The sequence below is a fragment of the Phalacrocorax aristotelis genome, chromosome 2 (assembly GCF_949628215.1).
Source record: "Phalacrocorax aristotelis chromosome 2, bGulAri2.1, whole genome shotgun sequence".
In the NCBI taxonomy this organism is placed as follows: Eukaryota; Metazoa; Chordata; class Aves; order Suliformes; family Phalacrocoracidae; genus Phalacrocorax; species Phalacrocorax aristotelis.
The window spans coordinates 52,026,810-52,048,765 of NC_134277.1; the positions used below are offsets into that span (position 1 = coordinate 52,026,810).

At 40.6% G+C, this 21,956-nt stretch overlaps 1 protein-coding gene across 1 annotated transcript in view; it reads left to right on the forward strand.

Annotated features, from left to right (window-relative positions):
* Positions 1-5,900: 5,900 nt before the first annotated feature.
* The window catches only part of STAC (SH3 and cysteine rich domain), a 75,522-nt gene continuing 59,466 nt past the window's right edge, over positions 5,901-21,956 (forward strand). Inside the window, exon 1 of the mRNA XM_075083557.1 lies at positions 5,901-6,371. Within this exon, the coding sequence (XP_074939658.1) occupies positions 6,255-6,371 (117 nt within the window). The 5' untranslated portion in view covers positions 5,901-6,254. The remainder of the gene's footprint in view (positions 6,372-21,956) is intronic.

Genomic DNA, 21,956 nt, shown 5'->3' on the forward strand with positions numbered 1-21,956 from the left:
AAGGTATGTAATTGTGGGCAACCCTCATCATACACACTTCTATTCCAGTTGACATATGCACTAATCTGGTAGAGTGGAAAGTTAATCTAGATAATGATAATTTCTGATATTTCTACGAAGCTTTTCATCCTAGATGGTCCAAAGGCATTTAAAAGATTTGCTCTAAGAGTTCTACCACACCCTGTAGAAAAGCCCGACTTTCCTGATAAAGGTCATTGGCACACTAAGAAATCCTTTTTGATTCCAAAGCAGAATATGATAGCACAACTCTTGCAGGTTTGCAGCTGACAGTGAGGTTCATTTTGCATTCAGCATGCATGTTTGTGCCCAAATGTTACAGTGACAGGCATGCTGTAACTACCTGAGACAGGAAATACTGTGCATGTACAGCCTTTTGCAAATTGGTGCATAGCCTTAAGTTATCTGTATGAAAAAAAAAAATGCATATACATATCCTTGTGTTCACCACCAGCTATGCTGGGAATGTTTGCCAGATCTTATTTTGGATTCTATTTACAGTCTAAGCAAAACAGTGCTCTCAATGCATTTTCACTGACATTAGTTAAGAAATAGCTCATGATGACGGAATTCAATACCAGAGTGAATGGAGAAAAGAGGAACCTGAGAAAAATCCAGTGAAGCCTTGCAAGCTGGCATACCCAGCCGGGAAAGGCTGACAACCTGACAACCAGACAAAGGAATTGAAGGGACAATTCAGGTCAAGGAAGGTCTAGGAAAGAAAGAGGCAATTGAAAGCTCCCTTCATATTGCAAGCCTTTCATAAAAAAAAAAAAAAAGCCCAAGATGGGACCCTGTGGGGGATTCCTCCCACCCCACCATGGAGAAGGCTCAGGAAAAGAGGTAGATAGAGCTGGCTAAGATGGTATGATTATTTGAGACCCTTCCGAGGGGTACTGCGAGCCATTAGGAAAAATCTTAATGACTATCCAAGGAAACAGAAGTGAGGTTAAAGCAGAGTCCAGAAAGAGTTGAGGAGATGATCTTAATTATCATATCTTTGTTATCTCTTTAAATATTTGGAGCATGGATACCCTGAAAAGATTTAGTGTATTGTTAAATCCCCACTGCAGCAACCCGTTGAACTGCTTCAGGGCTTTCCTGTTATAGTCATATGGGACCAAGTCAGTAAATGGTTATTAAATGGCAGGAATATCTAAGAGCATCTGTGAGTTGCAGGAAATGGTTCTACTGATTCCACGGGCCTCTTCTTTTTATATCGCATTCCTATAAAAAGTGAGAAGGAATCATATTGCTAGCAGAGATGTAAAATCAGGTCGGGACTGTCGCTGGTTATTTAAAGGTATTGCAATGCTTTTTGTAAGACTGAACATATTACATGCTGTATCTTGGCTAAATTCCATCTTTTATAATTACAGCCTCTTCTCCCCTTCTCAAACATTTCTTGCTGTCACAAGAGGATGCAGCATTCTTCTTTCTCCTGGTCTAGATGTCTGGGTAATAGTGTTTCAATCTCATCCTGATCCCTCTGAAAGACAGATTCAAGTTGCTCAAGATGCAGTGTGATGTCTGCATCACTCCCTGTAGCATTGCTGTGGATGGAGGGAAAGAGGGTTTTGAAATTAATACTCAGGCAGAGGTTCTATTTTTCTCCTTGCTTAAGTACAAGCACAAATCTGTTGGTTTGGCTTCCTCCACTGTTACTCGTTTGCTACAGTATAATCGTTCCCTGGAGCAGTAGGAGGCTTAATACTTTAACTCTAAAAAGTACTTGGAGATCATTTTAGTCAAAATGCAAACCACCAGTACCCCATTAGTACTGGGAATGCTTTCAGAGCACTGACCAGCTTGTGCTTCCAGCTTGATGAGCTGGTGATTCTAGCCCTCAGATGGCATTTTGATAAGCAGAATCCGGGGGTGGGGGTGGGGGTTGTTACTGTGTTAGCTGCTCAACGAACTGCCAACATTGTACTGAAAGCAAACAAGGGGGGTGTGACTATAAGCAAAAAAAACCCAGCCACCCAATACTATTTTAATATTGTTTTCTCTGTGGGTACAATGTTTGCTGGCGAGAAGTGCCCACAAGCCTGTTACTTGGAAACACAAGCAGATATTCCACTAGAGCAATGGTCCGGTCTTTGCAGTCTAGTAGCCAGCTGTGGGCAATAGTGAATATTTGAAAGCAGAGCCTAGTGAAGACATCCACCAGTACATCTGGCCAAATGCACCATGCCAAAAGTAAAACTCCCATCACAAATGGCAGTAGAGGGTATCCTGTTGCCTGTTGCGAAAAAGACAAAATTGAATTAAGAAATGAAGCTACTATTCCTCACCTGGAACACTCACAAATTGGTCTGAGGGACTTGGAGAGAGGCTGATCAATTTTCATTGCAAGTGCCAGAACTACTACCTTTTTTTTGTGTCTAATAACTTTCTGTGGCACTCAGTCTGCATCCTCTTGGATGTGGGACTCTCAGAAGACTTAATTCCTCTTTTCTTTGAGGGCTCTGCTTCGGTGGCAACCAGCCTGATTCCTCACTGCTTTGTACATTTCTAGAGAGAGGTACGTAGTACTTTAAACCAGTGCCATTTATCAGTAGTATTGTCTCTATATGCTCCCTTATACCCTCTTTGCTCAGGAGTATGAGATGGTTTATGTACCAGGCAGTGAATAATGACACCTATAGCTCCCTCTCTCCTTTGTACGTCTTATTTTTCTCTAGTAAATGTATGGGGGTCTAAAAGGGAATAAGATCTTTTGATAAGTACTGATTTCATATCTTCCCTTTGGTGAAATCCAGCTCTATTCGTGTACCTCTTTTTCAGAAATGTGCTCAAATATTTCAGAGGAATATCTGTACCAGAAAAAAAAGAATGCAAAAGAACATGGTGTGGGCCAAAACCTCTGCTTCAGCTTAATCTTGCCACTGTGGAGCTCTACAGCAGGTAGGACTTGGCAGTACAACAGTATGTATACATTCCTGGTATCAGGAGCCTCTGGGATGCTCTTATCAAGCCAGATGCAGCTAGAGCTTAGAAAGAACTGCTGGAGCCCTGGTACAGCACTCTGAGTGCTCTGCATCACACCCTGTCACCTTTGTGTGTGCAGCCAGAGAGTGGGAAGGAGGATGGACAAGGTGTAGCACCCATGTGGTCAGCCTTGGACAACCTAGCAGGGGAATGCTTGGCAACATTCAAGCACCTTTACATGGTGCAACAACAGCTGGGGGCTGAGAATCGGCTCTCATGTTTTATTCATCCAAATTGCCTTTCCCCACTCCAGAAATCTACACTCATCTCTTTGCTACAGAATCTGTTCAATTTCCTCTTGTTTAGCACTATGCTGCAGCGCTCACATTTCTGCTGAGTACCTTCACTTAGAGCGTGATCGGCAGTAATCACAAGTCCAACTTCTCAGGAGTGAAGCATGGGAGGGAGAGGGAGATGTAGGTTCACCTAATTTGATCAGCCTGTTTTGTTATACTGAATATTTGATTTTCAATAGCCAGCTCCTGTGGAGGAAATAAAAGTATAAGAAATCCAGCTTCTTTTCCTTTTTGCTTTTTTGGTAAGATTTTAGGCTTGACTCATCTTTCCCAGGCTAATTGTCAAGAAACTGACAGATCAGTCGTGGTTGACAAGTGAGTAATTGGGAAAAGGGAGGGAGCGCAGCAGGTGTTAGTACTAATTTGGTAAAACAACAAAAAAAAAAAAGTGGAGAGTGGTATGATAGTCACTTACACAGTCATGACGTTACAAGCTTTTCATACAAAATATGTGCAGGATTTTACAACACTTAGAGCATTAACTATTAACCAGCCACTCCAGGTCCATTTCAAAGGTGACCTACAAGTTCACCAGAAGACGGTTTTGAGCCGGTTAACAAGAAAGACTGGTTCACAACACTGCTGGGGAACTGGACAATAATTAGTTTCATCATTCTCACCTGTCACTTTACTGAGCACACAGAAAAGTCCTTGCAGGGGGCAGACCCCATGCCCTGGCCCTGACTTGGCTGTGCTAGTCTGGACCATCAGGGAAGGACACCACTGCCAGAGCTGGAGTATTCATTCAATCGCTGTCAACCTGCCAAGATCTCCATTGCCCACAGCTGCCCTAATTCTCCCAAACTGTGACTCTGCCCAGTCCCTGCTCATTGCTAAAAGGCTGATTTTACAGCAAAGCCAAATCTCACTTGCTGAGTGGAAGAAATCAGCTTTGAACATGAAGAATTCATCCAGCTCTGAAAAGAACAGTCTAAGATGCTGTTGTATTTTAGAAATCAAACCCTTGGAAATTCTTTTACTTACCCGCCAAATCTGCTTCTCTGAGCTCTGTATTTCCTTGCTTCAATCTCAGTTGTCACTGACATTGCCTCAACAGCAACCAGTGTTCTGGTTTTGATCTCTCCAATGGTGTTAGTGACTACAGGCCAAATAATAGCAGACTCCTAAGAGACACTTTTGCTCTGAAGTAATTGTACAAATAACATTGCAGTATTTCATGTTTATTGTCTGCTAAAGATTTCAGTATCTTATATGCTCTATTTCAAAGAAATAAAGCCTTTTTCCCCATCTAACTGCCAGTCCTGAAAATTCAGCATGGATTCAAAGAAAAGCTGGGGTTTTTCTGGTCTTCTGCATAGTTATTAAGAATACAGAGACTGCAGGGTGATTTCTGCTCTGGCTTTCAACCATATAACCCCTACTATCTTGAAAACTTGCCTTCACTTTCACGCATGATCTATTTGAGGTAGAGGGGGCCTGCAGGGCAGCTCCAGGTACCAGTTGTGTTTCTAATGGATGGGGCTGGAAGGGAATCTGGTACCCTCTTTGAGAGCTACAAGGTACTGAAACTCCTCTCTGACTCAAACCTCAGCAAATCACCTCCAAACACCTGTACCTCCAGTATAGATCAATTAAACATCAATTTTTTTCCTCTCACTTTCCAGGATGTAAGTATTGCTTATTGGAAACATGTTTGGGTTGCTTTTTTCTGTTTTCTTTAAATGAAAGAGGCATCTTCCACAGCCATATGGAGTGGCTTCCGCTCTGCAAAGCATCTGTCTGGTGGGGAGTGCATCCATTCAACCTTTCTCAATACAGACCTTCATTCAGCAGGAAAGAGGGCTGACAGGCACCTTTGCAGCAGATTTAGATCAGAGGCAAAAACTCGAGCAATATAAAGCAATCTGAGCCAGCCAGCAAAGTCATGCTGACCTTCTGCCGGTATTACTGCAGCCCCAAGCATGACTTTGGGTGCCGCATCCTCGGGAACGACAGCACTGGGGGAAGCCAGCAGGCCTTTCCCGACAGCTGCCTCTGCTCTTGCTGCCCGATGGACTGTTATCACTATGACAACCTACAGGTATAGGATGTGCTCGGTAGCGGGAGCTCCAGCTGACCCTGATTGCGTGTGCATGGCTCAGAGCTGGGCTTCCCTGCCTGGGAGGGGATCAAAGAACATGTGGATCCACAGGTGACTCTCCCTTGACTCTGTTCTGTCACTTGCTAGCAAGTTTGGGATGTAAGGCAAGGTGGGAGCTTTAGAGACACAGGGTAGCTATGATTTTAAATAATCTTCTCTGGAACAAGGTAAGGGAAGACTCATTTTTCTCCTCTGTTTCTAGAGTCCTTCTTCGGGAAAACACTTGTAAGACTATACAGCTGCCCTTCCAACTCTGCCTCCTCCAGCCTGTTAAAAGGTAAAATGCTCCCAAACCTCGGTAACACTGCCTGCCTCTCTGTGTGCGTGCGTGCGTGTGTGTGTGTGCATGCGCGCGTTACTTTCTTTCACTACTATGACAGCACATGCTCCTCCAAAGCTATTCACAGCATTAGAAATACAACTCCTCCCTCCAGTGCCCCGTGTGTGCGTGCGTGGCTCGGGCTTTCTGCTTCAGCTCACTCCCCTCTGATCGTGGGGCTGGCGGTCACGACTCTGCTCCACACCTCCGGGCTTCACACGGAGGGGAGGAGGATTGGGGAAAACACAGAAGCAGGCACACAACTGACCTACAGAGCCATCGATAACTTATTTCCCTCGCAGCAGAATTGCATAGGGGAGGGGAGGAAGGAAGGAGGGAGAGGAGAAAGAGGGGGAGGAGAAGGGAAAAAGGAAAATCCAGAGGATTCTAGTCTTGCAAATGTAGAGAAACCGAGCAGTCGGAGTTCGTTTGCTCTAGAAGAGCAGAGAAGAAAGAGGATATTAAATGAAAAAAAGGCAAGAAAGGTCTGTAGCTTTTTTCCTGATAGTAGCAGTGGTTTAGAGGTAAAATGATTCCTCCAAGCAGCACGACTGAAGTCAGCGTGGATAGTGTGGAGAAAGAGAATGAAGTGGAGAGCACAGAGCAGCCCCCCTCTCCAGCATCAACTACCAGCCAGGAATCAAAGGTACTCAGAGAATGAGATTTTTTTTTTCTCTTTCTTTGTTTTGAAGAGAGATATGTTGCTTTGATTTTTATTTGGAGCCCTGTGTCAGGATCAGCAGTAGAATGCTATGAGCCACCTCTGATTGCGGTGCCTGCTCTGACACTCCTACTTCTGAATTCTCCCTGTCACCTGGGCAGCTCAGGAGTCTGAACTGGGAAAATACCTGCCTTTTGAGATGTTTGGGCTTGGGGATTTTTGCTTGTGTTTTCTTCTCCTCATTACAGTAAGGGCCTGGGGGAGTGGTGGGGCTCAGGGAGGGGATCAATGCCAGTAGTTGTTAGCTATTTTCACATCGAGCATGAGATCACTTAAGGGGTTTTCTTCATGGTTGGAAAGATTGATTTTTCTCACAGATTCAAAGAAGAGAATTTTTCCTGGGGGCTTGGGGTGTTTCACCTGCCTCACCTTCTCTGGCAGACCCATCAGTGAACTTTCAATGTTTAACGAGCCAGCAGTTGAAACAGCATGTAAGTGACAGTATTGGCACAATAATCCTTATGCACACCACCCAGAAAAGGATCTCTTTTTCCCACAGCCTTTTATTTATTAGTTTTTAAATGTTTTTCAATTTACCTGACTGAAAAGCAACTTCCAGCTCAAGTGGCACGGCCTCTGAATTTTTAAGTGATTTGTATATGAAAAGTTTTTCTGCCTGCCATGTGTTCCTTGGAAGATAAAGAGGTAAAGGGAGAAAAGTAGTAACCTTACATAATGAATATTCTTTGCAGCTTACCTGGGTAATGTGCTTGTACTGATCCTCTGTTACTTACTTATGATTGATAACATGATAGCACCTGACAGATCTTCCTGTGAACTTCATAGTGATGTTATGTGCTTGGTAAATATGTAAGAATAGGGAGGTCCTTGTCTCTAGGAGCTTACAGCTGGGTAGAGCCTTAGGAGGTACTGTATGAGCAAAACATCTTGACAGGGAAGGTTTGTGCTGGCCTGAGTTTAAAGGCAGTGGCTGCCTGGGTCTAACGTAGGAAGACTGCTATGTTATTCTGCAGCTACAGCTAGGTTTCTGGAGAGTGAGTTGAAATCATCTGTCTGTGTGGGTAGACTTCTGACGTGGGCTTTGGGAATTTTTTTTTATTAGATGTTATACTCCAAGGAAGAGAGCTAAGGTATTCCCTATGTAAACCAGCCTCTTCAAAAGAAAAGAGCTCTCCCAGTGCATACACTATTCACACTATTCACTATACACATTCAGCACTACTGGGACACTGCTACAGTCTTCATGGTTAATGGGAAATGAAAAGTAAATGGGTTATTGGTTTAACCCCAGGCTTTAAAGGTATCCATTTGATTGGTACCTAAATCTCCCCTGAGACCGCTTCTCTGGAATTGCTGAATTGTTATTTGGCCAGTGGGAGGCTCAGCCCCCTAGTGAGGTCCTAAAGCTAACTGGAGCCTTCACTGCACTGCCAGCACCAGCTCCTCTGTGTGCTGGGCTGTGCACAGGGCCTGGAGGTCTGTGTGCTCCCACCTATGGTCCTCACTCAGTGCCAGGCAAGAGGTTATGGAGCAAAAGGTGCTGCTCACGTGGTCAGGCACCTCATTGCAATGGTGCTTGAGGGACTTTCCCACTGGGTCATGGAGTGCTGTGCCCAAGACAAACTGACCAGCATGAATCCTGAACTGAGAGAAAGTGAAGTGCTGCATGTCGGCTTGCAAGAATGACAACAGAAATTAGGCACATCTGACCACAGAACAAATAGACTACAGACTGGTTTATAATCACATATTATCATCAATTTTTCCAGTCTTGTGAGCATTTTAAGAGACACACTGGAACAGGCAAAAGCTATGACTGTTGCACTTGATGCCGTTACTTGCATACAGATATTTTTAGTAAATATATAATCTCTGTACTTATATTTTAGAGCTGTAAATATGATCAGAAAGCTTGCTGTATTCTCATTTCAGTAGATGGAGTCAAAAGAACCTTCTGATCACTGGGGTAATGGGATAAGCTTTCTTTTTCTGGTCCTAGTAAACATCAGGATGGGGAAATTCTCAGTGATTTCACAGATGTTGTTTGTGCTGGTTTTTTATTCTAAGAGAATTGATGTACTTCAAAAGCTAATGACTTTGACAAAGGCATTAGCCAGTGCATGCCAAGGGCCTGTGTGCAAGCTTTTATCCCATAGTGTCCCCTGCTGAGGGAGCTCTCCTGTCATTCACAGAGAGCTCAGCTTTCTTCAGGTACTCTCTGTTGCATAGGTTAACAAGTTCATGTCTGCTGCAGTTACTGCAGAAGAGTTTGTGCAGCATCTAATTACCCCACAATGACTTGTTTCTGTGGCAAAACACTATTATGACTCCAAATATAGGAACAGAAACAACATGGATAATAGCAGCTTTCCAAATGCATTTGAAAACATTTCAGCAGAAAAACGATTTTGAAAAACTAATGTAGAAGTAGCAAGCTTGCTTCCAGTCCTGTGCAATCGTAGGCAACTGTGGCACATAGTCCCTTGTAGTACCAAAGTCCAGAAAGTGTTTTATCTAGCACATTCCAGACTGTACATAGAAAATGACACAGAGGAGATATTGCAATCCCTGACTAGCCTGAATTTGAGAGGCAGAACTTCAGGCTACTACCAAGTAGATGAAATTTGGAAGAATGACTCTCGTGTTAGTCACACACCCCTGCCCCAGGAAAGCAACTCGCTCTTTAATGAATGCTAAAGCCTCCCACCACGTTTTCCTATGGATTAGGAAGGTGAGCACACTAGGATGCTAAAAGCTTAAAGACTAGTGTCTCATGCATGTCCTCTTAATCATGAACACCTGAACACCTGGACTTATACAACTGCTTAGAATGTCAAAATTTAAATACGCTTTCAATTCACTGCATTTCCTGGGCCCTAAAAGCAAACCCATTTATGTGTTCTAAGTACATGTTTGCCTTGTGGCATAGTATATATATTGCTGTATAACGTGACTGTGTCTTTTGGACTATGTGTCCTCAAGTACTTTACACATAGCACCTCCAGTGTACTGTCTCATTAAAATAACTACAAATATGTAGCAAACATGCTGTAACTGGGTCATCTTGTAGCACTATATATACTGCTACTCTGCTAAAAACCCTAGAGCTTGACTGGTGGTTCATGAAGTTGCAAAACTAATAATTAATTTATTATATTAATTTATTGGCTCTTGATATAATTTACTTCACACCTAAGTATGACTTGAGTAGATACTTAAAGGACCTGTTTGGGTCCTTCACATATGGCTTCCAAGAAGACAAATGACCAGTTTGCCAAAGACTTTTGTAGATCTACAACTCAGCAAGGGAGGAAGTCAGTTAATGAATCCTAGGGAGAAATTTCTTCCTAGTGGTAGCCATTAAAGGCACACTGGAGACTTGTACAACCACTAACTTAGCAATATAAGCAGAAATCTAGTGGCAGCAATCAGAGATCATATTTCTGATGTCTCTTATATGAAGGTACCTTGGAATTTAGTAAAGAAAACTAAAATTTGAGGGAATATATTTCTAAAGAAAAGATTCCTACACCTGGCAATATTTCTTTATGTTTTGGCATAGTTGGCCCTTAACTCTGTTAGCTTTATCCTTCTTATATTTAACTGACGTTTCTATATGAAGAAGAAAGAGCCCACCTGTTGATTTAGGTGTGAGTCAAGTCATTATCACTTTATTGTGAATAATGGCTGGGGTTTTTCACAGACAATATGTACATCTTAGAAAATTCCCATACCATTTTTAAGTTTTAGGGGGGCCTGAGCACCTGTGATGTTTGAGCTAGTACCAGCAGGGTTGGTCAGCACTGGTCATCTTCAAGCTATTAGTGTTTTACTTCAAGTATGTTAGACATCTTTCAGGTTCTCTCATACACCCCAGAAGGGGTACCAAGTCCTTCCTCTGCCATTGCAGGCAATCTGTCATGTAAAACTCACTTATTTGTAGATATCGGTGGATATCTGTGAAGACCAAATGCTTTTTTTTACAGCTTTTCCTATTGCCATCTACTTTTTATGAAGTCCTGCTACAATTGTTACGTACTGCCGTCACACATCTTTGGTGTGATAGCTTCAAAATTTTCCTCTGAACCACAAATACATGACCTTACTCTCAGACCAGTTGTTAAATTGAATAGCTGAAAAAAAAAAGGGGGGGGGGGGAAAACCAAACTAAAATTCCAAATAAAGATGGCACTTGGACTATGTATTCCACAAAATAAATGAGTCTGTCTCAGCCTGACACTGCCATACATTGAGTATCCATTGGTCAGTATTCAGGGAAATGCAGACCATTAACTTCAAATTCAGGTGTGGCAATTCAGATGTAACACAATTGTTCAAACACTCGCTAACCTGACCTGTAGTATGTAAAATGGAAGTTGTGAAAAGTAGCAAACTAAGAAAAGGATTAAGCATTGAAATTGAAGATGTAGACTTCATTTATATATATCCCCACATCGGCCAAGAAGATTGAACTTACTTTCCCTTGTCCTGCTGGTCCAATAGAACAATATTGCTTATGTGATGTTTCAAAGCCAGGTGTTAATATTAGATACGGAACTAACATAAACAGCTTGAAACCCTTTGCATTTTAAGAGGATTGTATGGGATTTAAATCATGTAGGATTTGTTCTATGCTGTTAAGGAGAGATCTTCTCCACTTAAAAAGTTAATACTTTATGAGGCTCCATAGATGGTTACTCATCAATTAATATTTTAAAAGGGCAGGGAGTATGGTGTACAGTTAGAGTTTCACCCTCCACACCAGTGATAAATATCCAGTATGTAAACTACTGCTGTAGTCTTCAAAGGAATACCAAACAGCTTTAAAAAAATCCTGTGAAAGGGGGAGAAGAAACGGTTCTCTTCCTTAATCTTACCTCCATGCCTCTGCTTAAAATGGTGAGTATATACTGTGAAGGTAAGGCTAAGAAAAAAAATGAGCTTAAGCATTTTAGTGTGTTTTGATGAAACAAAGCAGATTATGTACAGAAAGATTTCATTAAGAGCAGGAAAGAAAAACTCTACCCTATTAATAATTTCTTGAGTAGACTTGTTCTTGTATTTACACTTATTTTGACTTTTCTCTCTTTCTTACTCTTTTTCTAATTAAAACACTCTGGTATTGTTTTTGCTTTGATATATATATATGTCAGATCAGTTCCTAGGTACATTTTGTTATCTAAGGCAAAATAGAAACGTGATCAGGTCATTTTCTTCTATCCACACTTTTGACATTGCCAGAATGAAGAAAATGTCTATTCCCTTTCAACAGCTAAAGATGACTTGACTGAAATCCAGAGTGGTAAAAAAATAGACTTACTAAAAAGTGCAAATTTTCACTGGATAAAAACAAGTTGTTTTTAAAGCTGGAAGACATTCCACTCCTACCTTCTCAGTCTCTTATGCTGTATTCTCTTTCATAAAGTAATCCTGTTGAATTCAGGTCTTACAGCTACTTTTAAAAGACTCTCCCAGCACCTGGATGCTCTAATGTCTAAGGGGTGCCCTCTGCTCCGCGCTTCTTTCTAATTCCAGTCCAAGTTTATTTCTGGCCAGCTTGTATGGCATTGTAATTTCAATAATGTTGCTTTACCTTAAACATATCTTTTCTGTTCGTTGTGCAAATTTCCATCATGAAGGATAGACTTTTATATCTTTCCCAGCCTTTTATTTTCTATATTAAACAAGCCAGGTTGACATAAGATAAACTCTCTATTCTTCATCTCATTCTAGTAGCAGATCCATGTACCTGTTCCAGTTTTGAATAATCTTTCTTGAAAAAGGGTGACTGAATTTGTGCATGGTATTCTACATGAAATATTGTACAGTATCACTAATGCTTCATTAACTTTCCCATAAACCGTGCTTCTGATGTTTGTGTCTCCTAGTCATCCCTTGGTCAACCAGAGGTCACTGTTCTGTTTCTCTGTGATTTCCAGTGGATCCAGGATAGATTTTTCTGTCCTCATGTAGAGTGGTTTGGGTCAGGCACACAGGCTTGCATTTCCACAGATGAACTTCATCACATTTCCATAACTCCATCCCTCAAGCCTCAGGCTTCCTCAGTTTTGACAATACCTCCAATCTCATGTCAGAGGAAAATAGTGTCATGACATGCCTAATCTTTGCATCAAATCCAGTAATAAAAATACAGAGAACAAGACTAACCCGAATCCTAGGTCAGTGTTGTTCTTTGAAGAACTCCACCAATGACTTCCCTTCAACCTAGTACTTCTCCTTTCAACAGTAATCATCTCCCATTGAACTTTCCTCAAAATTTCTTTACTACTTCCATTCTTTTCAATCTTAGCATATATATTCCCTTTTGGTAGCATACTCAATAATTTTAATGAAATCCAAACAGACAGAATCTACCTTTGACCTAAAACATTTTCTTTGTCTCGAAAATTGTTCGTCTTACCCAAGACAACCGGTCTAGGAGGATCTACCTTTTTTTCCTACCTTTTTTTTTTTTTTTTTTTTTTTGTCAAGCACTATTGATCTACAAATCTCTATTTGCTGGGGTCGTTTTTTCTGCTTCTTGAAACAGACTTCTATTTTACTTTGTATCATATCTGGCTTGATAAAGCTTGTTAAGAAAACTTGTTCCTAGACTTCCAAAGTAAAATTTTGTAACACAGATTAACTGGTTTCTTTTATCCCTTTCACCTCAGCAGGCACATTGAACTGATTTTTTAATGTCATACCATCCATTTCTGCAACCTCTTTCCTATTATTCCTATTATTTTGCCCCAGGATCATTGTTCTGGGAAGAAAGATGAAGTGTTTGTTAAGCTCTGAGCGAGCCTTTTATCCCAGCCTTACTGTGCCACAGCCTGTTTCTTCTTTTGCTTTCCCTAGCCTGAATCAATCCATTGACTTTTCCTTAAATACCTTTTTCAAGGACTCACTCAGCTTTTCTTGACAATTAACATGCTTACACCTAAGGAACTCTGCTTGAAATCTGCAGTTTTACTTGCACACCGTTTTTTTTCCCTCTTTTTCTTTCTCTTGTTCCCCTCCTCACCACTCTTTGTTTATTACAGATTTCCTATTTGAGATGACTGGTTTCTTGCAGTTTGCCAGGGGCACACATTCACGTAATCTTTTTATTTCTTTTCGTTTCATATTCCAGGTGACATTAACAGATTTACTTTGAAGAAATTCTAGGCCTCAAACACTTCCAAGCACATGCAGGTATCTGACTGTTTCTGATCAGTCGTCTTTATCGACGAAGCATGTCTCTAACCTGATACCTCAAGGCTAGCAAAGGCCAAGGCTTTTCTGCAACCCGTGGTCCTCTGGATTCATCAGCACTCAGTACTTGCTGAGAGCCAACATGCATTAGCAGATGCAGTGACATGTTTACACAGCTGTGTTGCTTCCCGACCACTGCTAAGTCCTTCATATCTTCAGACAGACACTAGATTGGATCCTTCTGTGTCACACTCCAAAGTGTGATGTGGTCTAAAATATATTCCTAAGGAGCTGAGAGCGCTGAAGGCTTTGAATTTCTTCAAGGGAACTTAGAACATCAAAGACTATCCTCTTGAAATCCAAAACTTGGCTTAAAGGTTCATTTTTCCTTTACACTTTATGTAATTTAAATGGAAGTAAATCATAACCACCTGATAGAAAACTATAATTCCTTGTATGATGAGCATTTCTCCTATTGTCTACCTGAGCCATTGCTCTTGATAGGTAGAAGATTGCATATTTGATAAATTTTGTGCTCATGTTTGTCAGGCAAAGGACTAATCTTCCAGAATGTTCTTAACACAGTATTCATTCCTGCACTTCCAGTTGCACCAGGCAAATGGTCATTCAATGTTAAATGAGCATTTGCCTTTTCCAGGCAAATGAATGTCTATATTCTAGCTGAAGCAGAAGCAAACTTTGCGTGTTCAATAGCAAAGAGGACCATATGTGAAAATGAGAAATTCATGTGTGAATGACTGAAATAACTTGACCATGTTTTCCTTTGACATATGCCTCTGCTTGAGGAAACTCCCTTGATTCAGTAGAGCAACTGATACAATATATGCTCCTTGTCAGGGAATGCAAACCAGGAACCCTGCAAAACATATTTACAATGGATGTCTAAAAATCAGGCTCCTTGTCTTTGGCATCAGCAGTTAAAGATGATAAAAGGCTTGCATAACTTCTTATTTAGTTAAAAAAGTGAGTCTCACATCTGTAGTTTTGCCTAAATGTGCTAGATGCTCACAGAAGTTTTCCCATTGACAGGTCAGAATTTCTTAGCTGACCTGTTTTAACTGATGAGAGTAGTTTGCTGAGCACCGTCAACTGGAGATGTTACAGTTTAGGGGTTGCAGTGCTGAAACTTAGAAACACCATAGCATGAATAATTGTGAGAGAGACGAGTTTCCAACCCGCAGGAGGCTACAAGTTCGATATGGAATTGCAGAGAGACTCCTTCAGGCGAGTAACAGTTACAACTTGAATGCTTTTCTTTTCTGTAGACATAATATGCTCCATTTCTGAGAGCCATTTAAAAGTTTTATTAAAATGCCACACATGCACTGCTTTATTAACAAAGATCGTTTTAGCAGCCTAGTGTTCTGAATAGAAAAGCAAAATGCAGCTGACCTATAGTAACCGATGATTAGGTTTAATTCAGAAAGGAGCAAAATACTATAAACTAGTATTCATAAAGCTATTAAAATCAGCATTTATAATATTTTTTTTCTTAGCTTACTCATCAGAGAAACACAAAGAAATGTATGTTATGGAGGCATAGCTCAGGTGAGAGAGCAAAGTCAACCTGACTGGTTGTTATAGCAAATACTCTTGAATATTATCTTAGAAACAGACTTGCATCTCCATTACCCCAATATTTAACTTCATTTTGCTTTTTACAGAAATTGCTCCTGCACAGTAAAGGGAGGCATCAGCTTTTGTTGGCCAAGAGTCAGATTTCTGTCATGATGCATACAAGTCACCTCCTCAGACATCGCATGTATAGGTGTACTATTCATTATTGATTTGCCAGTGTTTTCCCTGCCATTTTAAATGTGTGGTAGCAATTTTCAAAACCAAAATGTCTTGGGGTTGGACTGAGAGGCTGAAAACCTTGACCCAGCCTCACTTGCTTTTGTGCATACACAGGGTAAGAAATGGCCTTGGACTGGGCATGTCTGTCCTCACAAGTAATCAAAATATACTAGGCAAAATTCAACATGGTAAACTTGGCAGAGCACCACTGACTTCTGTGCAGTTAAATTGAGGATCCAGTTGTTAAGACATTCAGGTCTATATGTGTTTTTAAAATGCACCTAAGTGAAGTTATCAACCAGTATCAATCAGCTCAAGGATCTGGCATATGCAAATTTTGTTGCACCTCTTAGCGTACCTATTTATGTTATTTATAAGTGCATGTAGCTCATTGCTCACTTATGTTCACACATCCTTTTTTAATTCAAATTAATCTAATTAAGGAATTACAAATAAACATAAGGTGACTTGTAGTGATTTGCCAGACATTTTTGGTAATGAACATTCCAGTGAAATGTGTGCTTGTCAAGTGCTTTTCTTTTTTTGTATTTTTTTTACATCAAAACTTCCATTTTTGAGGAAATGTACTGTTTTCTTGGTTGTGTAAACTTTTGTCAGGAAGCTTTCCCTGGTCGCAGGTGAAATTTCCAGGCAAAAGAGGAGAAAATTAATCCTAGGTTAATTAATCCTAGGTGTGGTTACAGTCACACCTGTAATTAGGGACCAGCTTTAGGCAGTTAAGTTAGTAGTTCAGTCTTCCTGCATTATATATGGAACACAGACCAAAATTGTTTTATCAAAGGTGATTTAGAGGAAAAGCCTACCTTATGTGCTCTAAATTAGCCTCTGAGGGGAAATCTTTTTCCATTAACCATAGCAGGCAGCTACAGCTGAATCGAAAGCTTGAATTTAAGTAGGGTGAACACCACTGTGAGACTGTCAGAGCGAGGTCTTGAACCTTGCCTACAAAAACTAGTCAGTCGTCTGTTCTCCTGGCAGGTTAGTCTGTCTGACTTTCCCCTCTTCTGCCCACAGTGCTCTCAAAGAGCACTTTTGAAAGGTTGCAGTTGTTTTTTAGGTCAATGTGGAACAGAATCATTCAAAGTTTGAAAATTTTTGCTAAGTGGAACTGCTGTTTTCCAGCCAGTCGTATAATGGAAAGTTATGAACCTATGACAAAAAGAGAGAAAAATGTGAGCCTATCCAGGTTTCAAAATGTGAAGCGCTGTTATTAAACTGTAGCCACAAGATGAATCATGTACCAGTTTCATGAAGTATAGGCACACAGGAGTCTTTGGCAGGTTCACGGCAGTTAGATCTATCTCCTGTAGTTAGTCGTAATGACAAATGGACTTCATCCTCCTGGCTGTTAAAGATCCAGGCAAACAGTTAACTCTCTTGCTAGCTCACCCACTTGCGCTCTGCCTTTCAATGTTCCTTTGCTTCATCTCTGTTCCTGTTCTCACCCAAATGCTTTAATCCAAGACCAGGCGCTCATACAATGAGCCAATGCAAGGGCTATCCTTACAGGAAAAAATACCAGGTTTCCAAGCTTAGCCAAGTTTAAAGATTCCTGTTAAGGAAATGGATAGTGGTTCTTCTGTTAGGGGAAGGGAACTTTTATAAACACCGTGTGGATGCTGGTGCTCACGCCATAAGTGCACTTAGAAAAAAGCAAACCCTACAGTTCGTGCTTTCCCTTTCACCTATACCCAAGCTGTGCTTACTTTATTCACAAAGAAATGTTTTAAGTTGCATTTTAGTTTCCTTACATTGTCTGGGATTACGCAGTCTGTTCCTTGCACGTGGATGCCTCTTTATCTCTTGATGTAACCTCATGTTTTCTTTATATGTATATGCAGGAAACTATACATAAATCTAAAACTTAGGCAATGAGGTAATAGAAAACATTCCTTATGCTGAAGAAAGGAAGCCCTCTTCTTAGTCTTTCCTGTCTTCGTCTCCTCCTTTCTGGGTAGGTAGTTGAAGACCAATGCAACTTGGGAGATCCCTTTTCAACCACACTGCCAGTGAAGGGCTTTCAAGCTCCTGCCTCCACAGCAGTGTAGGTTCATGCAGACTTCCCTGGGCTGCAATTCCGCACTTCAACAGCACTGGCTTTTTTAGCAGTTCTTGCCTGGTATCCAAGAAAAATGATTCTTTAGAGATTATCAAAGCTAAAGTGAATGCCAACAGCTGTAATAGACCTACCTGAATCCTGCTAGAATGTAGATATAAAAAGTGTTTCCCAAATGTTCAAAAAAGAAGACAGCTAAGCCTTAAAATAAATATCTTAACAGTGTGATTTGCCGCTGAGGAGAACTCAGCTATGACTACATGCTGGCCATAAGAAGTAGCCACTCAGTCTGATCAAAAAGAAGTTAGGCCTTTTTTAAACAAAATAGAAAGCTAACCTATTTTTTCTAGCACTGTAGGGAACACACTGCCATAAATACAGTATTCCTGAAGTAGAACAGAGGTAATGCCATTGTCTTTACTACCAGCTGCTGAGTTCCAGAAAAATAATATCTTTTCCATGGGTTATCATCCCTCCAGTACAGTGGTACTTGTAGCCACTACTGCATATTAAAAAAAGAAAAAGAAAAAAACAACAAACCCAAACAACTGATGGGAGAAAATGGATAGAAATCTCAGAAGTTAGCACAGCACTTGCTTTTCAGTTCAGCAGTGGTCCGCAGCTCTGATTGCTGCTGTAATATGTCACACTCCTTATGTGTCAGTGCTACTCTGCCAATACCAACAATAGTCATAGACTAGACAAAGTGAGGTATTTAGTGTAAATTCCCCCTTTTACACAGGATTCATATTAACGTTCTTTAAAACTCTCTCTGTCCTAACTTGACTTTCCTTTCCTCTTCCCTCTTCTGTTCCCTTGCTCTCCTGCCTACCTGAGTCCCTCACGTAGCCCTGTGCAATATGCTGTTGAACTGGCTGGTATTCTTTTTTTGTCCGACTTCACGGTTTTACCAGTTCAAGACCCCACACTTTCCTAGCAAATAAGCAACTCCGATTAAATCTGTTGGTAACTTATGTCAATACCAACAGCTCTTTTCTCTCTCATCACCAAAAATGTGAAGTTTGGCTAAGCTTCATTTATTAGGTGAGCATAACCTTGTGACAGTTACAAGCTTTTGTTCTTTTCTTTTTTTCATTATTAGCTGTTTGTGTGCAGGCTTTCATTAGCAACAGTTTAACTTCAGAGGATTCTGAGGGACTTAAAAAAATATCTCTTAACATTAAGAAAAACAACTGTAGTTCTTCAGAAGGAGTTATCGTCTTAAATTCTCTACCCTTCTGTTTATGGTATTCTGTCTGTAACTATCTTTTTACATAAAACGAGCACATTTTTGCCGTTCAAACCGTCATTTTAATCTTGAAACTTTGATAGAGGTAATTTGAGGAGGAAAGTTGTGCAGCTGGTGAGGATAAAAATAAAATGTTTTTGTTTTGCAGGGTTGATCTTGAAACAATAGCTGGCTAAAGATGTTCAGCAGCTTGCCGGTTTAGGAAAAAATTATAAAAGAAATGGTTTAGCCTGAGGCAAAAGGAGTCAAAGATGTATGATAAATCTCATACGTAACAACTTTTGCCAAATAACATCTCCAAATATATGTATTTACATTGTCAACTTCTTGAAGCAGTGTTTAGGCCTTCAAACATCTCCATAAAGTGCCAAGTAACTGTATGTCCTATATATGACAATATCATTATCAAGTTAAACACATTCTTCATGTGGAGAGTTGGCCTATTCTTTATGTAGGACATTGAATGCAGTTTCTGCTAGGCATGACTAACATGTAATAACAAGAAGACAAAAGACTGAAATGGAAATTTTTTGTACTAGTGACAGGTTCCTTGGAAACTGGTACCACAGGTGTAATTTTTCCCAAAATTATTTGGAAGTACTTTTTGGAAAATGAGAAAGCAGCTAGAGTAGGTGTGTTGAAAGGGATAAATGCATGCTTTATGTTACACTTTGAGAAGCACTTTAATGAAAAATGTGCCAGATCTGGAGTGGATCTGGAAATAAACAGATACCTGACATGATAGACAGTAAGGTGACCGGATGCAGAATGAATAACAAGAAATACGTTATCAAAGTAGGAAAAAAAATTTAATTGGTACTGCATTTGTTGTGTATCTGGTACCTGCTGAAGGACTTTAGAACTGGAAATAAGAGATGAAGGAAACTCAGGGGGTACCCAGGTAAAGCATGGAGAGGCCCAGAGGAATTAACTAGCTTCGCTCAACTGTGCTGCCAGCTCTTCCCCCAGATCCAGGCCTTCAGGCCAGAGTGGTGCCAGGGCAGCAACGTGGCTCCGCTTCAGGGCCATATGGATCCTGTTGGACTTGTGGTGTCAAAACAGGCAGTGCCAGGCAGCCCCAGGCAGCACCATGCCCTGCCCTCCAGAGTGGCTGGCAAGAAGCACTGTTTACAGGATGGGAAAGCGTGTCAGTCTTCAAAAGGGATAAAAAGAAGATGGAAGGGAGCAAATTTTCTACCTGATTGCAAAAATATGCACAAGAAGGGAAAGGGAATTGTGAAAAAGAAAAATTTGAAGTGAACCAACAAACACTGCTAATGTTCTGTAAAGCATAAGATACCCCAGCTCCCACTTAGAAGAGTTTGAAATTAAAAGATGGAAACAAGTTCTCAAATTTGGATCGGAATCTCTGTTTGTGAACAGGCAGCAAAGAAGGGAGTGCAGAAACACGTGGGATCAAATAAGCCAAAATATCTGTGTTTGGAGGCATTTTTTTTAATCCAGTAGGCCATATAGCACCCAAATTCTGCAACTGTGTTTCTAGTTCTTTCTTTGATAAGGAAATGACGTAACATCATCTCAGTCAAAGCTCAGGAGCTAAGTGAGAAGTTTGGGCAGGATTAAGTCACACAAAGTATGAATTTGAAACAAGTGCCTAGGAAAGACAAAAGAAGCAAGAAGCATAGGTGTCTATATTTGGTTGTGGAGGAGCAGAGATTTTCAAAAATGAGGAGGGAATTGAGAAGGGTTGAATAAAGTCAGCCAGATAACAGGATACCAAATGTGGCCAGGTGTTATTTCATGATGAATGCAGAAAGCCTTTGTTTTTAGTGCAGAGTGTAAAACAGTAAAAAAAATATTTCTTTTCAAAACAAAAAAAAACAACCACCCAGCCAAACCCCAAGCTTTTATTCAGGAAATATGCTCGCTGAAGTCAGCGGGAGTTAGCAGTAAGCAAAGACCTTAGGATTTGGCCCAGTGACAATAACTCTGTTGTAGAGCTGAGCACTTACATGTTTTCATTGCGAAGCAATTTTAACAGCATAAGTTTGGAACCCCAGATGTAGGAGTGGAAACACTGACAGAATATTAACTATAACAATTCCCAGTAGATCTGTCTTCCTTTTTGTTTTAAGACAGTACTAATGTGATTATACAGTATGTGGGATCTGGTGCTGATGTTAATTTGCCCTCAGTTAGTATCAGTCTCCCTGCCAGATGTATTTCCATATTTGCTTCAAGAGGCATACTACCATTTAAAGTATTATAAAACTGCTCTGACCAAAAAAAAAAAAAAAAAAAAAAAAAGAAAGAAAAACAAATGGGTAAAGTAAATCAGTGGAAACTATCGCTATAGGTAGACCAGGACTTTTTAGCAGAGCATTGGGTTTTTTTCTTAAAGGTCCAAAGGGGTCCTATTGAGCTTTAATTTCTTATAAGATCAATAGTGAAAAATAATGGTGCACACATCATGGATGGACAGACATGAGATACAATCAAAGATGATTAATTGTACTCTTGCAATCATGTTCATCGCAGATTATTCATGAGAAGGAAAATAAGCTAAACTCAGGCCCCATTATTATTATTCTTGAAGACCCTCAGCAGGTAGATACCGGTGTAGCTTCCTTCACCTCAGCAGGACTGCCTGGATTTACATTGCTCTGAAATCCAGCCTTTTCATCTCCAAATTTCATTGTGCCACTTCCACCACAGCAAAGATTAGTAAATGACTAAATTGGGAGTTACCAAAGGGAAACCACTGTTCCATTCAGAAGCTGAAAAGGAAAGGAGATATCCAAACAGGGCAGCAAAATGCACGATTCCCAGAAGGGACCTCAGAGATAACAGTCCAAATTCCTTCTATGTCAAGAGGCAAGAGATAACCACATCCTAATGGGGACAAAGTATGGAGATCACTGGCTGCTTAGCAACCAGATGCCTGAGGTGAAACCCAAAGTACAAAACGAGATGTTGTAAGCACATACTGGTCTTGAATCTGAAAGTACAGGGGAATTGAAAAAAAAAGTAGGACTGTTCCTAACAATATTTTGCTTTCTTTGTGAGCTTACTGTTGGTTTCAGGAGAAAAGACCAGAGGTAATTCAATTGCCAGACCATGAAAGAGAGACAGGAGCCACACAGAGGTTTACAGCTGGTTATTCCACCAACCACCTTTCATAACCTGAATTATAAAAGATCTCTGGCAGCTGGTGCCAACCGTGTTGGAACAGCTGTTTAGCAGCAGG